Source organism: Hemitrygon akajei, chromosome 3, assembly GCF_048418815.1.
Source record: "Hemitrygon akajei chromosome 3, sHemAka1.3, whole genome shotgun sequence".
Lineage (NCBI taxonomy): Eukaryota > Metazoa > Chordata > Chondrichthyes > Myliobatiformes > Dasyatidae > Hemitrygon > Hemitrygon akajei.
Genome location: NC_133126.1, coordinates 42,575,540 through 42,595,678, shown reverse-complemented (window position 1 = coordinate 42,595,678; position 20,139 = coordinate 42,575,540). Strand labels below are relative to the sequence as shown.

At 37.6% G+C, this 20,139-nt stretch overlaps 1 protein-coding gene across 8 annotated transcripts in view; it reads left to right on the top strand.

The window, feature by feature from the left end:
- Positions 1-20,139, top strand: part of LOC140724911 (ena/VASP-like protein) — a 249,431-nt gene that overhangs the window by 214,464 nt on the left and 14,828 nt on the right. For 7 of the 8 annotated variants that reach the window (XM_073039682.1, XM_073039680.1, XM_073039685.1 and 4 more), the window contains 5 exons: positions 4,156-5,031; positions 5,830-6,068; positions 10,446-10,573; positions 15,539-15,599; positions 16,236-16,296. In XM_073039682.1, coding sequence (XP_072895783.1) covers positions 4,156-5,031; positions 5,830-6,068; positions 10,446-10,573; positions 15,539-15,599; positions 16,236-16,296 — 1,365 coding nt within the window. The remainder of the gene's footprint in view (positions 1-4,155; positions 5,032-5,829; positions 6,069-10,445; positions 10,574-15,538; positions 15,600-16,235; positions 16,297-20,139) is intronic. The other variant, XM_073039688.1, reaches the window with a different exon arrangement.

Here is a 20,139-nt window from a genome sequence, read left to right as displayed (position 1 = left end):
TACTAACATTACTGTTCTCTCAGCATCAAGATTTATATTATCGGCATGTATCTGTATCTGTACTGTATTGCTCTGTAACTTATAGTCAATGTCCGCCAATCTATACATTCATTTTCTCCATCACGCCCTAACAAACACAGCTGTAAACCTCACATCTATAGTGCATAGCTTACGTACATTGTCATGATAAACATAAAGGCCAAACACCTTACACAACATTCACTCTCTCTTGTAGGTTTTGATCTTACACATTCAGAGGCAGCACAAATAAACTGTGGGCACCTGAATGTTCTGAATTCCATGCACGTCACTGCTGGCTCTCCACGAGACTCCTTTTGCTGAAATCACGAACACTGACAGGAGTGAAATCACTTAAAATGTTAATGTTCTCTAAACTAATACTATCTCTGCATCAACCCAAACTCCAGTTAGATGGTGTAATCATGGACCAGCTAACAAAATTACATCCTCGTACAAGCGCAGTCTTCTTTCTCATTTCAAGGCATACAGTCAATGCATTTCACAAATGGAGCCATTAGCTCAGATATTGGTGCCATAGAGGTAGCCACTACATACAGTGATGGGTGCAGACAGCAAGGATACTTAACAAGCAACTTTTACTGCAAAGGTCTCATGAGGATTTCAGTAAGGCAAGCTGTAAAAGATTCAACAGTGTGATAGTTGGCTGTTGTAAAAATGGTGTGATATAATATACAAGTTTGGTTTGGAATGTTTATTCTGTGTTGGCTTTCATTTTGACATTGTGATAAAGGGGACACTATTATAATTAATGACACGGACGAGCAATCCAGGCTGTATATGCATTGTTTCAGTAGATCAGTTGTCAGCTAGATGACACTTCACAGAGCGGCTTAGCTTTCAGTACACATATGCTCTGTACCTATGTATTTGTTACATGTTGCAGTCATTACCCATGTCGTAAGGTACTCAATCCCAAATAATCACCCTTGCTTTACTATGCTAACCCATTATATTTTACACAGTGGACTAGCGAAGAATGAAGATATCTTAATTAGAGCTGGCAGAGACCCATTCTCGTTGTTTTCGGAACAGTGTCTTCCCCTCTGCCATCAGATTTCTGAATGCACATGAGCACTGCCTCGCTATTCCTCTTTTGTGCTATTTATTAATTTTTATTATAATTTATAATAATTTGTGCATGCTTTACACTGTACTGCTACCACAAAGCGACAATTTCATGACATAATATACATCAATAATAATAAACCTGATTCTAATTCATACTGACACGTGCTTACATAACTTGTTGTTTTGACCTCATATCAGTTTGATATTAAGAGAGTGAAATTCCTTTCTGTTTTACTATCAGAAAGAATTGTGGCCTTGAAACTGCATGCATGTAATTCACACCATCCTGTGCTAGAGATTGTAACCTAGGATCTGAGGGGGAAAAATTACTGCCTGTTGTAATTGTGAATAAGTCACTGAACACTCAGTCTGGTAGAAGGAAAAGATCTGAATTCATCACGGCAAACAGGCACTTTCATGGAGACACTCTTGAGTAGAATAAGCCCATAAGACACAGCAGCAGAATTAGGCTATTTGGCCCATTGAGTCAATCATTGCTGATTTATTTTCCCTCTCAATCCCATTCTTCTGCCTCCTCTCAGTAACCTTTGACGCCCTTACTAATCAAGAACCTATCAACCTCCACTTTAACAATACCAAACGATTTGTATTTAATGTTTCACTGATATTTGAGTAATATTGTAAGTATATTGTTTGACAAAACATTCTTTGTTGTTTACATAATTCATTATGGGTTATATTTAAAAGTACGTGAAAGGCATACGTCATTACACCACCATGTCATTAGTGTGTACCTCACTAAAGTCAAAACTAAACTAAAACACATTCTCCTGGGTTACAAAACATTACAGTGGCTACGAGTATGTTTTAAATGACCTGCGATGACGACTGTTCCTGCCTGTTAAAACACAGCATGATGTTTGAGCTTTTTAAAAAAGCACAGCAAGACATTTGAGTTCTTAAAAAACTGTCGAGTTTTTAAAAAAAGGCAGAAAACAGACTAGATACATGGGTTTGTAAGCGGTGAGTACTGGGTGATAACAACCAAAAAATTTTAAAAAGACCAGAAATGGATGGCTACATTGAAAAGATAGATACTGTATATTGGGTTGCACAGGGGATAACTAAATGTTGTATACTGAGCAAATTGAACAGTATTTTGAAGGAAATGAAATTGTCAATGAAAAGCAAATGCTAATTGTACTGAGTGCATTGGATTTAAAAGTTTACAGTTTGTTTAGATGTCTAACTGCTCCAATCAAGCCAGCCAAAATGAGCTTTGTTAGTACAGTAAAAGTAATGCAGGAACATTTAGAACAAAAGCTATTGTTGATTGCAGAACACATTAGGTTTCATAAGTTGAATCGAAAGAAAGGTGTGGAATATTACAAGAAAGCATTCAAAAACAGCTCCTAATTGAAGTACAACTTACATTTAAAAGAGCAGTTGAAATTGCTGTATCAATGAAAACAGCAGACAGACACAATTGAATTGCAGTCAGGAATGAAAATGAGCATGAACAAAATTGCAATATCTGAACAGAAACTGGCCTGGCTGAACAAATTGTGTTTCCTTTTGGCAGGGGCTCACATAACCCAGACCAATGCAGCTTTAAAGGTGAAACATGCAGAAAATGCAATAAAGTAGGACACATACAAACAGCATGTCAGGCAGACTGCATAGGGAAGAGAAAAAGATGATAAGTCAAGTTGCACTTTCAAAAAGGGTGTTAATTTGCATGCTGTTGATGAAAAATTCTAATAGTGATGAGAGAGACACAGGACAAGGTAACCTTGAAATTTACAATATGAAAACTAACAAGAGACAAGCAATATGGCTTACACCAGAAATGAATGGCTTATTAATTAAAATGGAATCAGACACTGGCTCGGCTGTTTTCGCCATTGCACAAAATGAGTTTTATACACCAAAACAAAATGAGTCTTGCATCCTATAGATCAAGGCAGAGGAAAGGTTTGCCTTTTTTTAAACCTAAAAATGCAGCAAAATTGTTACTTTTTTCTGAAGTTCAAATACTCCCCTTGACGAGAGTTCAATGTTGTATAAGCCTGTATCTTAATTTCTATATAACCAGCACATCGGTAACAACCGCATGAAATACAATTCACTTTGAATAATTCTATTCCTTAGTTCTCTGCATATTAACCATGAACATGTCACAATTAAAAGTATGATTTTCCACAGGAAATAAATATCCTACAATATGTAAAAATGAAAATATAGTTGAAAATCCCTCTGTCAGCATGGTTTTTCATCTATGATTAACACTCTGAGGCTTTCAAAGATTCTTTACAACTCATGTTCTCAGTATTTTTTTATATGCAGTTTGTCTTTTGAACATTGGTTGTTTGTCTGAATTTATTCGTGTATGTTTTTTGGTAAAAATTCTGTATTTTCCCATAAATATCTGCAAGTAAATGAATTTCAGGGTAGTATGTGGTACCATATACACTCAATGGCCGCTTTATTAAGTACTTCCTGTACCTCATAAAGTGGCTACTAACTGTAAGTTTGTGGTCTCTGCTGCTGCAGTCCATCCACTTCGAGTTCTGATGTGTTGTGCATTCCGAGATGTTCTTCTGCACACCACTGTTGTAATGCATGGTTATTTGATTTACTGTTGCCTTCCTGTCAGTTTGAACCAGACTGGCCATTCTCCTCTGACCTCTCATTAACAAGCCTTTTTCTCCCACAGAACTGCCACTCACTGGATGTTTTTTCTTTTTCCGCACCATTCTCTGTAAACTCTAGAGAATGTTCTGCGTGAAAATCCCAGGAGGTCAGCAGTTTCTGAGATACTTGAACCACCCCATCTGGCACCAACTAACATTCCATGGTCAAAGTCACTTAGATCATATTTCTTCCCTATGTTAATGTTTGGTCTGAACAACAACTGAACTTCTTGACCATGTCTGCATGCATTGAATTACTGCCATTTCACTGACATATTAGGTATTTGCATTAACAATAGAATATTTTAAACTTTGTTTATGCTTCTCTGTTTTGACTTTTTAAATATATTTTACTTATTGTTTCTTCTCTTCTTTTGCTTCTGTTGCTTAGTTTCTACCCTTCAGATCAAAGTTGCCCGCTCCCCTTTCCATAGCCAGTCTCCTCCACCTGAACATAACACCTACAGTGTAACCATGTCTACTAAAGCTCCCTCTCCACCTTCTTATACCAGAGCCTCCTCCTTTGATTCTGCAGCTTCTGCTAAACGAGTGTTTGCTGATGATCCTTGCCACTTTCCATCCAGTGGAACTTCTACTAAATCCTCACTTCTTAGATCCTCTTCAGTACAATTATCTACTTCCCTAACTTCTACCTTATCTCCTATGCAACCAAGTCATGGGACCATGAGTCGACGTATTAGACAGATCCCATTATCCCTGACCTCCGCTCTTTTCCAATCTTCAACTTTACAGCCTAAACCTGTTCATCATACATCCTCCCCACTTCCTTCATTGCCCCCTGTGACGGTCGCCACACCTCCTCACAAGGCTGTTGGATCTCAGCCTACAATTCCAGATCGTCTTTCATTAACTCGTCTGCATGATGAGAAGATTAAAAGGTCAATGGGTTCTGCAGTGCAGTCAGCTTCATCTGAAACAAACCAGAGGAGTCATGATGAAAATAATATTCTACCATCAACTCACCCTGCCTTTTCCAGGCCTCCAACAAAAGCAAAGAATGCAGAGGGCTCTTGCACATTAAAATCTGGTCCTGAATCTCACATGCCTATTTTAAGTGGTCCACCCTTCTCTTACATTCATCCTCAGCTACTAGTTTTCTCATCACTTTCTGCACAACAGCTTTACAAGTCCCGTTCACACTTCACTACATCTCCTCCATTTCATGCTGCCTTCTGTGAGGCAGCAATGTCCATGAAGACCTCATCTTCTATGACATCAGTCACTACAACTGCTATTACCCAGTTGGGTAAGTGGTGCTATTGCTGGCATCATACAATATATTTGTGTTGTTTGCTCAAGACATCTCATTTTATTTTCTATTTCTTCTCTGCTTGGCTTGAATATTTTTTACTTAAATGATTTTTGATATACAAAATTTTAAAGGACTACTTTAATGAGATTTGTTTGCAGTTTTATACTATTTTAATTTAAGGAAATCTTTTAGTAATTGTAGTGCCTGTTTTCTATCTTCTGTTTTTCTAAAAATATTGGAAATTTGTGTCCTAGTTACAGGTTATTATAATATTCCAACACAAATGCTACAAAGCAGGATTGTTAAGCAATTAGCAACAATTAGCAGATTCACTCATCTGATTTGTTTCTTCCTGAAGATGTTATTCTTTTCCACTTAATACTTTATTTGAATATAGACAGAGAAGGAAAGAATTGAATGTTTTATGGTGTAACTATAAAGCAAGCAAATTATATTTTCATCTATTATATTAGTCCTTTAAAATAGCCCTTATTAGAGGGGAAGGTGCATATATTAACCACCTTTCTCAAAAAATATCCAAGAATGATATATTAATGGAATTAAACATATGACACATAATTTTAACCAGTAATTTTAACTTGCACTGAATAACTAACCACAGAAGTAAAGCTTAACTATAACCAGCAATGAAGCATTAACATTTTACGGAGTTTAATCTAATTAAGCATTTACTTGTTTTATTGGTGTTTGATAACATTTTGACCATTTTGCATAGACATGACGCTGTTGAAATAGACTAACCCTGTTCTTTTTTTTTAACTTTTATTTCAGCTCCCCCTGTTCTTCCTGGAGGACCCCATACACAACCTACATGCCCCCCACCACTTCCTGCTGGTGGTCCCCCACCACCTCCACCACCACCAGGGCCTCCACCAGCTTCTGGAGGTGGACCACCTCCTCCTCCTCCATTGCCAGCTTGTGGAAGCCCTGGAGCTAGAGGTGATGAGGGACACTCAGCTTCAGGACTAGCAGCAGCAATCGCTGGGGCTAAACTGAGGAAAACTAGCCGGGTAGGAGCCTTGCTTTTCTTATAAACATTTTTGCACCATGTAAGATACTTGGAAAGTTGTTTGTTGGTTCTGTTGATGAATGGGTGGTACACTGATCATTCTCCTTCTAAGTCCTTACGTGGCAAAATGAAATTTAGATTCTTATATAACAACTTAACATTTAATGTTTTATTTAGGTTATTATATTCAACTAATGTTGATTTTGAAAATTATTGTTTATTATTTATCATCAAAATGTGATTAGAAACTTCATAAGTGCTAATATTTCAAGATCAAGAACTACAGTATAAAACTGTGCAGTGAAAGATTTTGCTGTGAAAAAAATATTGGTAGAGGGATTACTATTGTCACGCAACACAGACCATGGCACTTATGGTAGTCTCTTTGGGGTAAGTGAATAGAAATGGTCTTAAGCTAACCCAATTTTTCACCTTTTAGATACCTTTACTTCACTTGCTTTAAAGTAATAATTCAACAACTATGATTCAACATTAAAAATTAAAGTCATTTTACTGCAGAGGTGATTAACAAAACTTTCAAGCATTTTGACAATTACAATAAATTCACGTGTTTGCAGACAATGTGTAAAAATATTTTTAAAATGTGTATATATATATATATATATATATATATATATATATAAAATACACCCACAGTTGGCCCTCCTTATCTGCGGGGGATTGGTTCTGGGACCCTTCGCAGATACCAAAATTTGCGGATGCTCAAGTCCCTTATTCAACCTGTCTCAATCTGGTGGACCTGAGAATCAGCAGAACCCCAGACCTTATTTAACCAGTCTCAGTGCCGTGGACATTAGGACCCGGTGCCAGAGCTCTGAATGCGCAGTGTTTCTGTTCACGAAAATAATCACGATCACGATTGAAAATAAAGTGGAAATAATAAGGCGATCAGAAAGATGTGAAACGCCATCGGTCATTGTAAAAGCGTTATGCTACGTTGGTCAACGATCGGAACAATTTTAAAGGATAAAGTGAGAAAGGCTCTGCCCCAAGGAAAGCTACAATTATTACTAATCAACGTTGTGGTTTAATTATTGGGTTTTGGGGTTTTGGGTTTTTGATCCTCCACGTCAACCCGGCACGGTGGAGAGTGCACTCCATAGCGATCTGTCACTAGATCAAACTCGGGAACTTCCCAAGCCCAGCACTGAAACATACATTCTTAAGTGTTTTATATGCATAGAAATATATACTATATACTAAGACAAACGTTTGACTAATTGACGCTAAATAATACCGAATGTACCTGTTCCGACTTACTTAGTAAGAGAACTTACGATTTTTTTCGATCCCGATGCACGATAACCCACACACATCCTCCCGTATACTTTAAATCATCTCTAGATTACTTATAATACCCAATACAGTGTAAATGCTATATAAAATGGTGGTTATACTGCATTGTTTAGGGAATAATGACAAGAAAAAAAGTCTGTACATGCAAGTGCTGGAGGAGCACTTCCGGGTTTTCGCGATTCGCGGATGGTTGAATTCACGCATGCGGAATCCGTGGATAAGGAGTGCCGACTGTGTATATATATATATAAAAGAAGGTGATATTAATATCTTAAGTTGCATCTGTAACACTATATAATTTTGACCCTTTTTTTGTAGTTTAGAATTTCCTGGCAGTAAGGGTGTGTTCAGATTAATCTCTGTTCACAGAAATGCTGAAAATTCAGACTTAACAGAGGCCACATCCTCTGACTCAGCTGTCTGTTAAAAGTATGAATGTTTCTAAATCACTCTTATTCATAATGTTCAGAAAGTATTTATATATATATATTAAAGTGGAAAAATTATGAAATATAAAAGTGCATAAAATATTTATATAAACTCGATTAATTAAAAAATATAAATTACCTAACATTTAATTGGGAAGTTGCTCATCTCCACTGAAGTAAATGAAATCACTGTCCCAGTGTGGGGTCTGATGGTACAGATTTACTGTTCACTAAAGGGGAGTAACTGGAACATTGCTGTACGTTTGGGATTTGCACTTGGCCTTGCGGAGTCGAGCAGAGGAGCCCAGTTACCAAGAGCCCAACCTGTCAGGCTGTATAGAATTTACACATTAGTGTAGGAGATATGAACTTCCTGACACTTACAGAGGGGAATGCTGGTATTTACATACAAAATGTTTGGCATTTCTCATGAAAACCAAGGAACAACCTAGAAAGAACTTAATGGAATGAATCCTGAAATGGGTTAATAATAGCCTTCTGCCTAAAACATTGTTTTGTTGATAGAATATTCAGCAATTTTTATTTTCATTACAATATGTCACTTAAATGTCAAACTTCATTCACAAAAATCTGTAATTTAAGAACTAAAACTTGTTCTTGCTTTATCTTACTAACAACATTTTGACATTTGCTTGAAATGCATATAAAATACAGGCTGCATGCTCACCTGAATTAATTATAAGCTTGTAAATGTGATCAGTCATTTTCTTTTGTTAATTAATAACTCTTTGAATCAGCTTGGAAACCCCTGATTCAGAGGGATATGGACCAATGTAGGCAAATAGGATTAGCTTAGGCAGGCAACTTCATTGACATGGGTATGCAGGGCTGATGGCCTTGCTTCAGTCTTGCATAATTCCATGAATCAGGAAGGCAATAAGGTGAGTGGAGGAAAGTTCAGGGAAGATATCAAGAAGTAGGTGTTTTTTACACAGACAGTGCTAGGTGCCTGGACTGTTCTGTCAGAAATAGTGGTAGAGAGGCTGATACAATGGGGACATTTAAGGGATTTTTGGATAAACACATGGATGTAAGAAAAATGAAAAGCTATGGGCTGTGCAGAAAGGAATAATTAGATTGACAGTGCAGTAAATTTATAGAGATTGGTATAACATTGTGGGCCAAAAGGCCTATACTATGCTGTACTATTCTGTGTTCTAATATGGGCGTTATTGGATCAGCTGTTTATTCAGTTCAGAAAACTTTTCTTCCTCTGGATTCAGTAGAACAGAAAATTAGAGAGAAAATTGCATAATGATTCATTACTGTTGTTATTATATCTGCCCATCTGTGGCTGAATTTGAATTTCACTACCAGAGATGTTAATACAAGTTGGCAGTTTTGTCACCCATTTTCATCAAATTTAAAATGCCAGCTCAGTATCGAAAGCATATGAAAACTGTTCTAGATCTCCTGATGTAAATTTATAACACCAGCACTGTATACTTAAAATCAATAACCTACTAACCCAAATCACTCATATATTTTGATGTTTAAAACCCATTTGCGTCAAGTGCACTGTAAGTTACATCTAAGGCATATTTGCATGCAGCTGACTGATTTAAGGTAATGTGTTTTTTCTTTAAAATTTAATAGACACTCTACTCATTACCATGAAATTTTAATAATTTTACGAGGTTGTTGCCTTATTTTATTTGCATTACATGGATTTATTACAGACACTCTTAAAAATTGTAAGTGGAACTTCATTTTCAAATATTGTGTTAAAAGTCTAATCATGCTATCAATATTGTTTTGATGTTATGCAGCTTCATAAGCCCTCAACACGGCCAAGCAATTGCAAGTATGTTGTGCCACCCATCATCAGAACGCAGGGCCCACACCCTTGCTTTTTCATAAAGGAGCATAAACTCTGTTTAAATTGTCAATGCATTCATTGATTGCCTTGAATAAACCTGAACCAGTAGTGTTTAGGAAAACAGTTCTGCATGATGCCAATGAAAAAGGTAATTTGTGTAAAGCATGTCACTTGAAGTATAAGTTGGCTTTCTGTGGTTCCTTTTCACCAATTTTGAATACTAATTTCTAACATTATTTTGCAGTGTGGAGAACATTTGTGCATTCTAACTGCCCACGGGAAAAGATACTGAGAACAGGCACCTCAAAGAATCTTTCATTCCTCATATGAGGAGGATTTTGAATTAAATCTTATTACCCCTTCTCACCAAACCCTCAAAATTAAAATATTCACATGTTAGAGAAATGTAGCTATTATTGAATATTAGTTTTTCAATCATGAATGGTCATTTGTGTCTCTTTATCTGTATCTTACATTGAATGTACTTGTACAGTTAAAAGCAAGGATTGATTTTGGTAAAACATATTGCTGATGAAATTCAATAGCTTGCTCCATTGCCGTCGATGCCCATCTAGTGCAACCACTTAGATGTACCAGAATTATTCAGCAGTGAATGTATGAGGAGAGGTGGTGCTAAATGATGGGTTCAACAGCAAAGCTGTTGTTCTTGGTCCATACAAAATTATGGAGATTGTTGGAAGCATGTGGTGGAAGAGTTAATATAATATACATGTGTGTGTGCAGATTGATGCAAAATATTAGTAATTGTTCTGCTTTTTTTCATCTTTTGCAGCCTGAGGATGGTTCAGGAAGTTCTAGTCCTGGGGGAGTGTCAAAATCTGACACCAATCGAAACAGCTGTGGGGCAGCACCTTCTGGGGGAGGACTGATGGATGAAATGAATAAGTTACTAGCAAAACGGTATGTGCTTAACTTGTAAAAGGTACGTCCTAATCCAATGAATAACTTGAAACTATGTTTATATTCCAGTATTGTACCATGTACTCCATCACAACAGGAAAGTGAAACTTACTTAACTGATTCTGTTGGATAAAATACGAACAAGATGGGAGGGATATTTAAGTCTAAGATGTACAAACAGAGGTAAAATATAATAGAGGAGAGGTAGTGGACATAAATGAGGAATCAAAATTCTAAAGGTATACAAACTAAAACAAAAAGGGATTTAAATAAACAATGAGAAGAAACTGTCAAGATATAATGAAGAGGAGTTTAGAAAAGTTAAAGTGTTTGAAGTAAGATTGGTAATTAATGGAATGGGAGCAGCAAGGGTAAACAAAATAACAAGCACCCAGGTACAAAGAAATATAGTCAACATAGATTATTGGAGATGAAGAGGGCCAATTGAATGCAGGGAATGGGGAGATGCGATATATATACTTCACTTCTGTTGTAACTGTGGAAAGGAAAATTTGGATGGTGTGAATGCCAGACAAAAGTCTGAGTAGGTCATCAGTGAAGAAAACTATTCAAAAGGAAATTGACTGTGAAATAGATAGGTAGCATTGCACAGTTGATACGTTTTCTATGTATGATCAACATCTAATGAGGTCATTCCGTATGCTACACTCGTTAAGAGCTTGCCTAGGGAAATTAAATCACATGGTTCTGACCTACACCTGTTACTGGGAATCTTCAAACAACTAATGCTACTTTCTCTTTAGCAGCTGGTATAAAGAGCATAAGAAGTAGGAACATAAATAGGCCATTCGGCCCATCAAGTCTGCTCCACCATTCCTTCATGGCTGATTTATTATCCTTCTCAATCCCATTCTCCTGCCTTCTCCCCAAAATCATTAACACCATGACTAATCAGGAACCTGTCAACCTCCACTTTGAATATTCTCAATGTCTTGGCCTCCACAGCCATCTGTGGCAATGTTTTAGACAGATTTTCTTCCCTCTGGCTAAAGAAATTCTTCCCCACCTCTGTTCTAAGTGGATGTCCCTCTGTTCTGAGGCTGTGCTCTCTGGGCCTAGACTCCCCCACTGGGTTTGTGGATAGTGTAGAAGACTGGAAAAGATTACAGCACACTATACACCAGTGCAGATATAGGCTGAGTAATCACAGATGGAGTTTAACCCAGATAATTGTGAGGTGCTGCACTTTGGCAGGGCAAATACAAGGAGGCACTATACTACTAAGGGCAAGCTCCTTAATAGCAACACACACAAAATGCTGGAGAATCTGAGCAGGTCAGACAGCATCTATGGAAAAGCATTTCAGCCCAAAACATTGACTGTGTTCTTTTCCATAGACGCTGCCTGGCCTGTTGAGTTCCTCCAGCATTTTGTGTGTGTGTGCGTTGCTCAGATTTCCAGCATCTGCAGATTTTCTCTTGTTTGAGATTAGGTCCTTAACATTGTTGCTGCTACACAGATTAATAAAGTGGTTAAGAAGGCTTATGAAATATTTACTTTTATTAGTTGAGGCACTGAGTTCAAAATTCGGGAAGTTATGTTATAACTTTATGTGGTTAGGCCACATCTGGAGTATTGCATTCAGTTCTGATCACCCCACTATAGGGAGGATGTTGAGGCTTTGGAGAGGGTGCAGAAGAGGTTCACCAGGATGCTGCCTGGCTTAGAGGGCATGTGCTATCATAAGAGGTTGAATAACTTGGGTTGTTTTCTCTGGAGCGTCAGAGGCGAGGGGAGATCTGATAGAGATTTACAAGATTATGTGAGGCATAGAGAGAGTGGACAAAGAGTATCTGTCTCCCAGGGTTGAAATGTCTAATACCAGAGGGTATGCGCTGAAGATGAGAGGGGGTAGGTTCAATAAGCATGTGAGGGATAAGTTTTTTACTCAGAGAGTGTTGATGCCTGGAATGTGCTGCTCGCTATGGTAGTAGAGTCAAATGCATTTGAGACTTCTAAGAGATGTTTGGATATGCAGCTGGATGTATGGAAGATGGGGGGTTATGGACACAGTGTAGGTAGGAGGGGTTGGTGTTTGGGTATATGTGATTTGCTCTTAGTTGGTTTGGCACAACTTTGTAGGCCAAATGGCCTGTTCCTGTGCTGTACTCTTCTATGTTCTTGAATATCTCAGTATTCAATAGGTTTCAATGAGATTTCCCCCCTCATTCTTTTAAACGCCAGCAAGCGCGGACCCAGAACCATAAAATGCTCATCGTACATTAACACTTTCATTCCTGGAATCATTCCTGTGAACCTCCTCTGGACCCTCTCCAAACTGCTCATAATACTCCAAGTCACCAATGCCTTATAAAGACTGAACATGACATCGTTGTCCTTATGTTCTAGTCTTCTCAAAATGAATGTTAACTTTGTTACCACCGACTCAGCCTGCAAGTTAACCATTGGGGAATCCTGCACAAGTACTTCCAAATCCCTTTTAACCTCTGATTTTTGAATTTTCTCTCCATTTAGAAAATAGTCTATGCCTTTATTCCTTCTACCAAAGTCCATGATCATACACTTCCCTACACTATATTCCGCCTGCCACTTTTTTACCCATTCTACCAATCTGTCTAAGTGCTTCTGTAGACCCCTTACTTCCTCAACATTATCTGCCTGTCCACTTATCTTTGTATTATCTTTGCAATCTTAGCCACAAAGCCATCAATTCCGTAGCCACAAAGCCATCAATTCCGTCATCCGATCATTGACATATAACATTAAAAGAAGCGGTCCCAAATGTTTTCCATGTCCAAGCTTCCACACACACTGTGCAGCCTGCTGCAGGGAAGCCACCTTGGTGAAATTAGCTTTAATTTACTTTCTTACCTAGGCTTCTTCAGGCTCTTCTCCACAGCACTGATTCCTCCCCAAGCCATTGATCTCTTGACATTCCATCCACTGATCTCTTTCAACCAATCCACCCACTCTCCCCAAACGCCCACTGATCAGCCCCCATCCTGGACTTGGTGGCCCCTTTCAACACCTGGGCCCCATCCAGTTTTCAAGTAGTAGAGCGACAACCAAAACAGTTATTGGCTTGTTGAATACATAATTGTATTGATGTTGTAGTTATATTTCACTGTCTCCAGGTATAGATATTGAAACAGGTTGGAGGAAAAAAGAACAGAAATATGAACTATATTTTTCATTGTATAGGAATACTACTGTCTAATAAATTTTAGACATCTCAAAACAGTCTAAGATTTGCCTAGGAATGACTGGCTACTAAGTCTTAGCTTAGTAGTACATAAGTAGGTCAACACCACAATAGATAATGGAGCCATTAAATACTGAGAAAGGCACTGGAACACTTTGCATAGTTTTATAAAGAACCAGTCAGACGTAATGAAATTAATTCTTTTGGGGATCTGCTGGAGTTTACATATAAGAGGAGGATGCAATTTGGCTTTTCAAATGCACTTTCAGAAGATTATTTGATTTCAGTATAATCCAGTATATTTAGATGAGTAAAGATTATAGCTATTAGACTCTCATGCATTTAGCATTGGTCACAATATTTGACTATCTCCCCCAAGTACTTATAAATGAGAGTATTAGGTTTAAAAGCAACATAATTGTCTAGCAAATAACATTGATTAAATACCAATTGGATTATTATAATTAATACATTAAATGATGGAAATATTTAGTAGTCAAGCTGAATCAGAATGATAACAGAGAAATGTGAGATTAAACAAAAAAGCAGGCTGAACCAAGCAATACGATAAGAGTGCCGTTGCTGTAAATCTGCAATAAAGAAAATGATGAAAATCCACAGCAGTATTTTAGGTCAAAGACGCATCATCAGACTGAATCTAAGAGTGACTAGCAATCAATACAGGAAAGAAATTTGAAAAAATAATGAAAAGGTGAGGTGCATCAGAACTTAGAACAAAATCTGTTGCCAATGCAAATCATACTTGCTAAGAAAATTAATTGGAATAGTCTCCAGCATATGATCACAAGTGCTGGGGGGGTGGGTAGTGGCAATGGTATGGTAGCAGGACAATTTATATTCTCAACATAGTCATGTTTAAGCAGAAGAAAATAAGATAATCTCCCAAGAGGATACAGTGGATTCCAGTTAACTGGCCCATCAGTTAATTGGGGCAGCCACGTATTTGGGACAACTGTTCAAGAACAGAAACTCAGAAAATAGCTGGGATTCCCTTTGTATATTTGAGATACTAAGCCATTTAATTGGTTCAGGAGATGGTTACCATGGTTACCTAAGTTTCTAATTAACATCAGTCACGTTCACTTGTGTGGCCATTAGACACAACACCTTGCTTGGAGAGAATGGTTTTTAAATAGTGCCAGTAGCATGTGTTTGTGTTCAAAAGGCAATGGTTTTTGTCACTGCTAGTTGGTGAGAAATAAACAATAAGACAATTCAAAACTGTTTTGCTTACTTCAGTTTCAAGCATTCAGGTTTGCTGATGTAGAAATGGCCATGAGTGAAAATGAAATGATTTCACACTTCAATAATTTAGGAACTATGAAGAATTTGAAAGTATCAACAATTATCTTGACTGTTACAATGAAAATGAAGATTTGGAAAATGCAATCATTGAAAGCATTCTATCTGCACTAGGTGCCTGCTCTGATTTTGTTCATTTACGGTCAATCAAAAGAACACGACAGCATTAAATGGATGAATTTCTTCATTGATAACTATTAGGAACTACAGTTTTATAGTACTATGGTAGTATTCTTAGTGTTCTAATTTGTTCTGTATTTCCATTTAAATACATAATTTGTTACTCAGTTAAAAAGTAATTGGTCTATATTATACGCTTTTAATTATTTCCATGAAACTTTAGCTAATTGGGACACCCATTTAATTGGACCAAAATGTAATGGTCTTGAAGTGTCCCAGTTAGAAAATCAACTGTATTCCAACAAAATTAATAAATTGTGTTTTTTCTCTTCATTCAGGAGAAAAGCTGCCCAACAAACAGATAAACCAAGTGACAAAAAAGAGGAGGAAAGCCAGAATGTGTGTACTCAGCTTTCTTCTAGATTGATTGCATTCATAAACCTTTATCATAGAGTCAAGGAGTGACATAATATTGAAGTATGCCCTTGGGGTTACCAGGTCCACACCAAGCATCTATTTTCACTAATCTTACACTTTCTTTAATCATCCTGACATTTTCATCATCTCTCCCCAGATTCTACTATTCACTTAGACTAAAGACAATTTACAGCAGCCAGTTAACCTACTGACACACACATGTTCGTGATGTTGGAGGAAACTGATGTATCTAGGGCAAACCTCCATTGTCAGAGGGAAAAGATGCAAGCTCCATACAGGTAGCATTGGAGATCAGGGTTAAACCTGGGCTGTTGAAGTGTGAGGAGCAGCTGTTCTAGCATCTGTCATATCACACCTGTTAGTCAAATGTAAATGAGCAAGCTAATGTTGCATATATGAAGACAATTGTATTTCTGTTTCCCTGACATGTTCTGGAAAGTTTTGTAAATCTAATTGATAGTAGAATACACTTTGTTGCACAATAATTGAATACTCTTAATCACCATTTGCACATTAACAAAAAATGGAGTAGTAGAAGAATTTTTTCAATACAAGAATAGAGATAACTAGTCTCTTCACTATCATTATTTTCATCAGGAGGATGCAAGCCTTTCACCTTCACCCAATTCACGAGGACCTGGTTTGCAGAATTCAACAGGTGAAATCTATAGTCTGTTCTTTGTAGAATTTTGAGTATGTAACTGGTTTAATGTACAGGGTATCACAAACCTTTTTGAAATATTGTATGTATAAAATCTGTGCTGAGTTTGTCGAAGAATGGGGATGTAGTTTTGCCGATTAGAGAATAGCTACTGTTTATATACAAGAATCACAAAGACCATAAGGAAGAAGAAGATTATTTTGCCCTTTTAATAAATTCATCTTGCAGGTTCCTAAGAACACTTCAAATTTAGCATAGGATGATTTCTAAATTATTCTGCGGTTTTTGTCACTTTTAGTTCCAAAATGGATCATTCTTTGTATAATGTAGAATTTCCTGATATTATCCTAACTTTTCATATTATCAATTTGAATCTGTGCACTATAAGGTACCTCTTCCATTTTCTTAATCTTATAAGCCACTGTAAAAACGAAAGGTTTCTCAAAGTTGAAGCTGAGTGTTTTGTCATATGCTGGAACAAATATATGCACATTTGCATTGAAAAGCTTACTTGCAGCTGCATCACAGGCACACAGCCTCATATGCTATGCTCAGCCTTCAAAGTGTGAGCCTGATCAATATTGTGGTATTTCACTACCTGCAGCACACAACTGTATTCTGGAAGTGGACATAACCACAGTATGTAAGGTGCACTCAAAGAAACAATGCATCATTGAATCTTGATACTGTCTGACATACTGCCTTTTAATGATATAGCTTAGCTTTCTATTCATTTTGGTGTTTTCTGCTTTGCTTTGCTTTGATTAGTTACTGAGATGAGTAAGAACCATGCATCTCCTTTGGAGTTTCCTTAGTAATCTTTATACTATTTATGAAGTACATGTGTCATCTAATATTTCTAGCAATGTGCTGCACTTAGCATTTTCTAAATTGAGTTCCATTAGCTAATTACTGCCAGAGTCCGTATTCAATCCAACCACTCTGATACCTCCAAATCCATCAGCCATCTTCTTTACCATCCTCTGCAATTTTGTTTACTTTGTATCGGGTTTCAGAATCTAGGTCATTTATGAAAATTGCTGCTAACGTGGAACTCTGAGGCACCTCACTCGATAATCCTAGCCATCTAGATAGTACGGTTTTAACCTATCACATATTTAATTACACAGGAGTGTAAGAAATAGAAGCAAGGATAGGCTGCTACGTCAGTGAGTGAGATCATGCTCAGACCAGGTTCTTTGACAAACCCAATATCCTTTGATTCCAATAATATCCAAAGATCTGTCTTTAAAGTATGAAAATACATTTTTTCAGAAGTTATCCTGAAACTATATGGTAACTACTCATTAATAACTTCTGCCAAATGCACTCTTGAATTCTCATCCAAGTTTAAGAGCTTTTCACAATCCACTTGGGTTATCTACAAGATCAAAGATCAAGCAACAGTTTTCTTTCATTGAGTCAGAATATTATTATGTAGATTATTGTTACAGAGATGACATACAAGTTTATTTCTTATTTTTAAAGAACTTTCATTGTTTTTCGAGGAATGGAAATAAAGTGATACAGTGCACGTCTGCGAACCCATGGACACTACTTCACTATTTGTCTTGTGCTCTATTTATTTGTTTGTAATTTATAGTAATGTTTCATGTTGCACTGTGTTTCTACCACTAAACAACAAATTTCACATCTTTTAGTGATAATAAACCTGATTCTGATGTAATTCAACAATAATCAGCAATAGGAGACGGACAGTGATGGTATAGGGTTGTTTCAGCAACTCATTCCTTTAACTAGCGGCGTTCTGCAAGGATTAGTGTGGGATACTTGCTGTTTGTAATGTGGGTGTGAGAGGCAAGATCTAACTTCACGAATGACACAAAGATGAGTGAAATTATTGATAGTGTAGAAGGTAGTCAGACTGCGGAGAGATAATGAAATGGACTGAAAAATGTCAGATGGAGTTTAGTCTAGAGCTTTGGAGAGTAGTGAAGAATAGAGGGATCTTGGAGTACAAGTTCCTAAATCTTTTGATGACAGCAATGCAGGTAGGTAACTTGGTTAAGAAGGCAAATGGGATACTATCATTCATTAGTGGAGGCACTAAACACAGAAGTAGTGAGGTTATGCTACAACTTTATAAGACTTCTTACCCCTCCACCACCAGATTTCTGAATGGTCCATGAATTCTACCTTTTTGTTTACTATTTATCTATTTTGTAATTTATAGTAATTTTATGCATTTGCACTGTACCACTGCCAGGAGACAGCAAGTTTCATGTCGAATAAGGCAATGATGATAACCCTGATTCTGATTCAGACTTCAGTCAAGCCTCTGCAAGAGTGCTGTGTACAGTTCTGGCCACCAACTCAGAGGGAGGATTTGATTAGCTCTGAGGAGAATGCAGAGGAGTTTCACTAGAATGGAACACTTCAGCAATTCAGTTCTTCAGTCCTGAGTGGAGACAGTTAAACATCAAACAGGGATAGGCCATTTAGCCCATCTAACTAATCTCATCTGCCTTCACATAATCTTCAATCCTCCCTTCTTTGCCTGTTCATACACCTGTCTAAATTTCTCTTAGATGTTACCCTTATACCTGCTTCCACTATATCCCCTGGCAGCGTGTTCCAGGCATCTGCAACTCTGGTAAAAAAAACTTGCCTCATAAATGTCCTTTAAACTTCCCCCATTCTCTCCTTATAGCTGTGCCCACTCATAATTTACATTTCAACCAGGAAAGACTGCCTATGTAATCTGTGCCTCTCCGTATTTTATATACTTTAGTCAGGTCACCCCTCAGCCTCTGCTGCTGCAGAAAAACAATCCAAGTTTTTCCAACCTTTCCTAGGGGTAATATTCTCAAATCCAGGCAACAACTTGATGAACCTCTTCCATATGCTGTCCAAATCCTGCACATCCTTCGTGTAATGCAGTGACCAGTGCAGTACACAATACTCCAAATGCAGTTTTATACACAACAGCCAATGAATGCAAGTATGCTGGATGTTTTCTCTACCACCCTCTCTATATGCTGCCATTTTCAAGAAGCTATGGACTTACAACCCAGGATACATCTTTACATCAATGCTGTTATGGCTCCTGCCATTTACATAGCTTCCTCTTGCATTTGAGAGTTCATACTTGTCTGGATTAAACTCGACCTGCCATGCCTCTGCCTGCATTGCCAACCGGTCTATATCCTGTTGAATTCTTTGACACTCTTTCTCAATATCCACAACTGCCAATTTTTGTGCCATCTGCAAACTTACTTATCAGCCGATCAACCTATTTGTCCACCTGCACTGTATATGACAAGAACAATAAAGGTCACATCAATGATCCTTGCAGCACACCACTGGTCACAGACCTCCAGTCAGAACAATAACCTTTCACCACTACTCTCTGTCTTCTTTGGCCAAGCTAACTTTGAAACTCATCTACCAATTCTCCATGGATCTCATGTGCCCTTAAACTTCTGGATCAGCCTATCATGAAGGACCTTTGAAAGTTTGCCTAATGTCAACGTAAACAGTATCCACTGTCAAGCCCTCATCAACTTAACTTGTCAAAAAAACAGAATCAAGTTTGTAAGATGTAACCTTCCTCACACAAAGCCATGCTAATAGTTCCTAGTGAGTCTATGCTTATAGATGATGCTTCTTTTTCTCTATTACCTTCTAAAGCATTGGAATAACAGATGAAGTGTTTCGACCAGAAACATTGACCATCCATTTCTCTCTATAGATGCTGCCTGACCTGCTGTGTTCCTCCTGCAATTTTTGTGTTGCTCCTGAATCCAACATCTGCAGTCTCTTGTGTCTTCGGAGGAACAACAATGGCTGTTCCCCAGAGTTGTGGGAGGGAAATTGGTT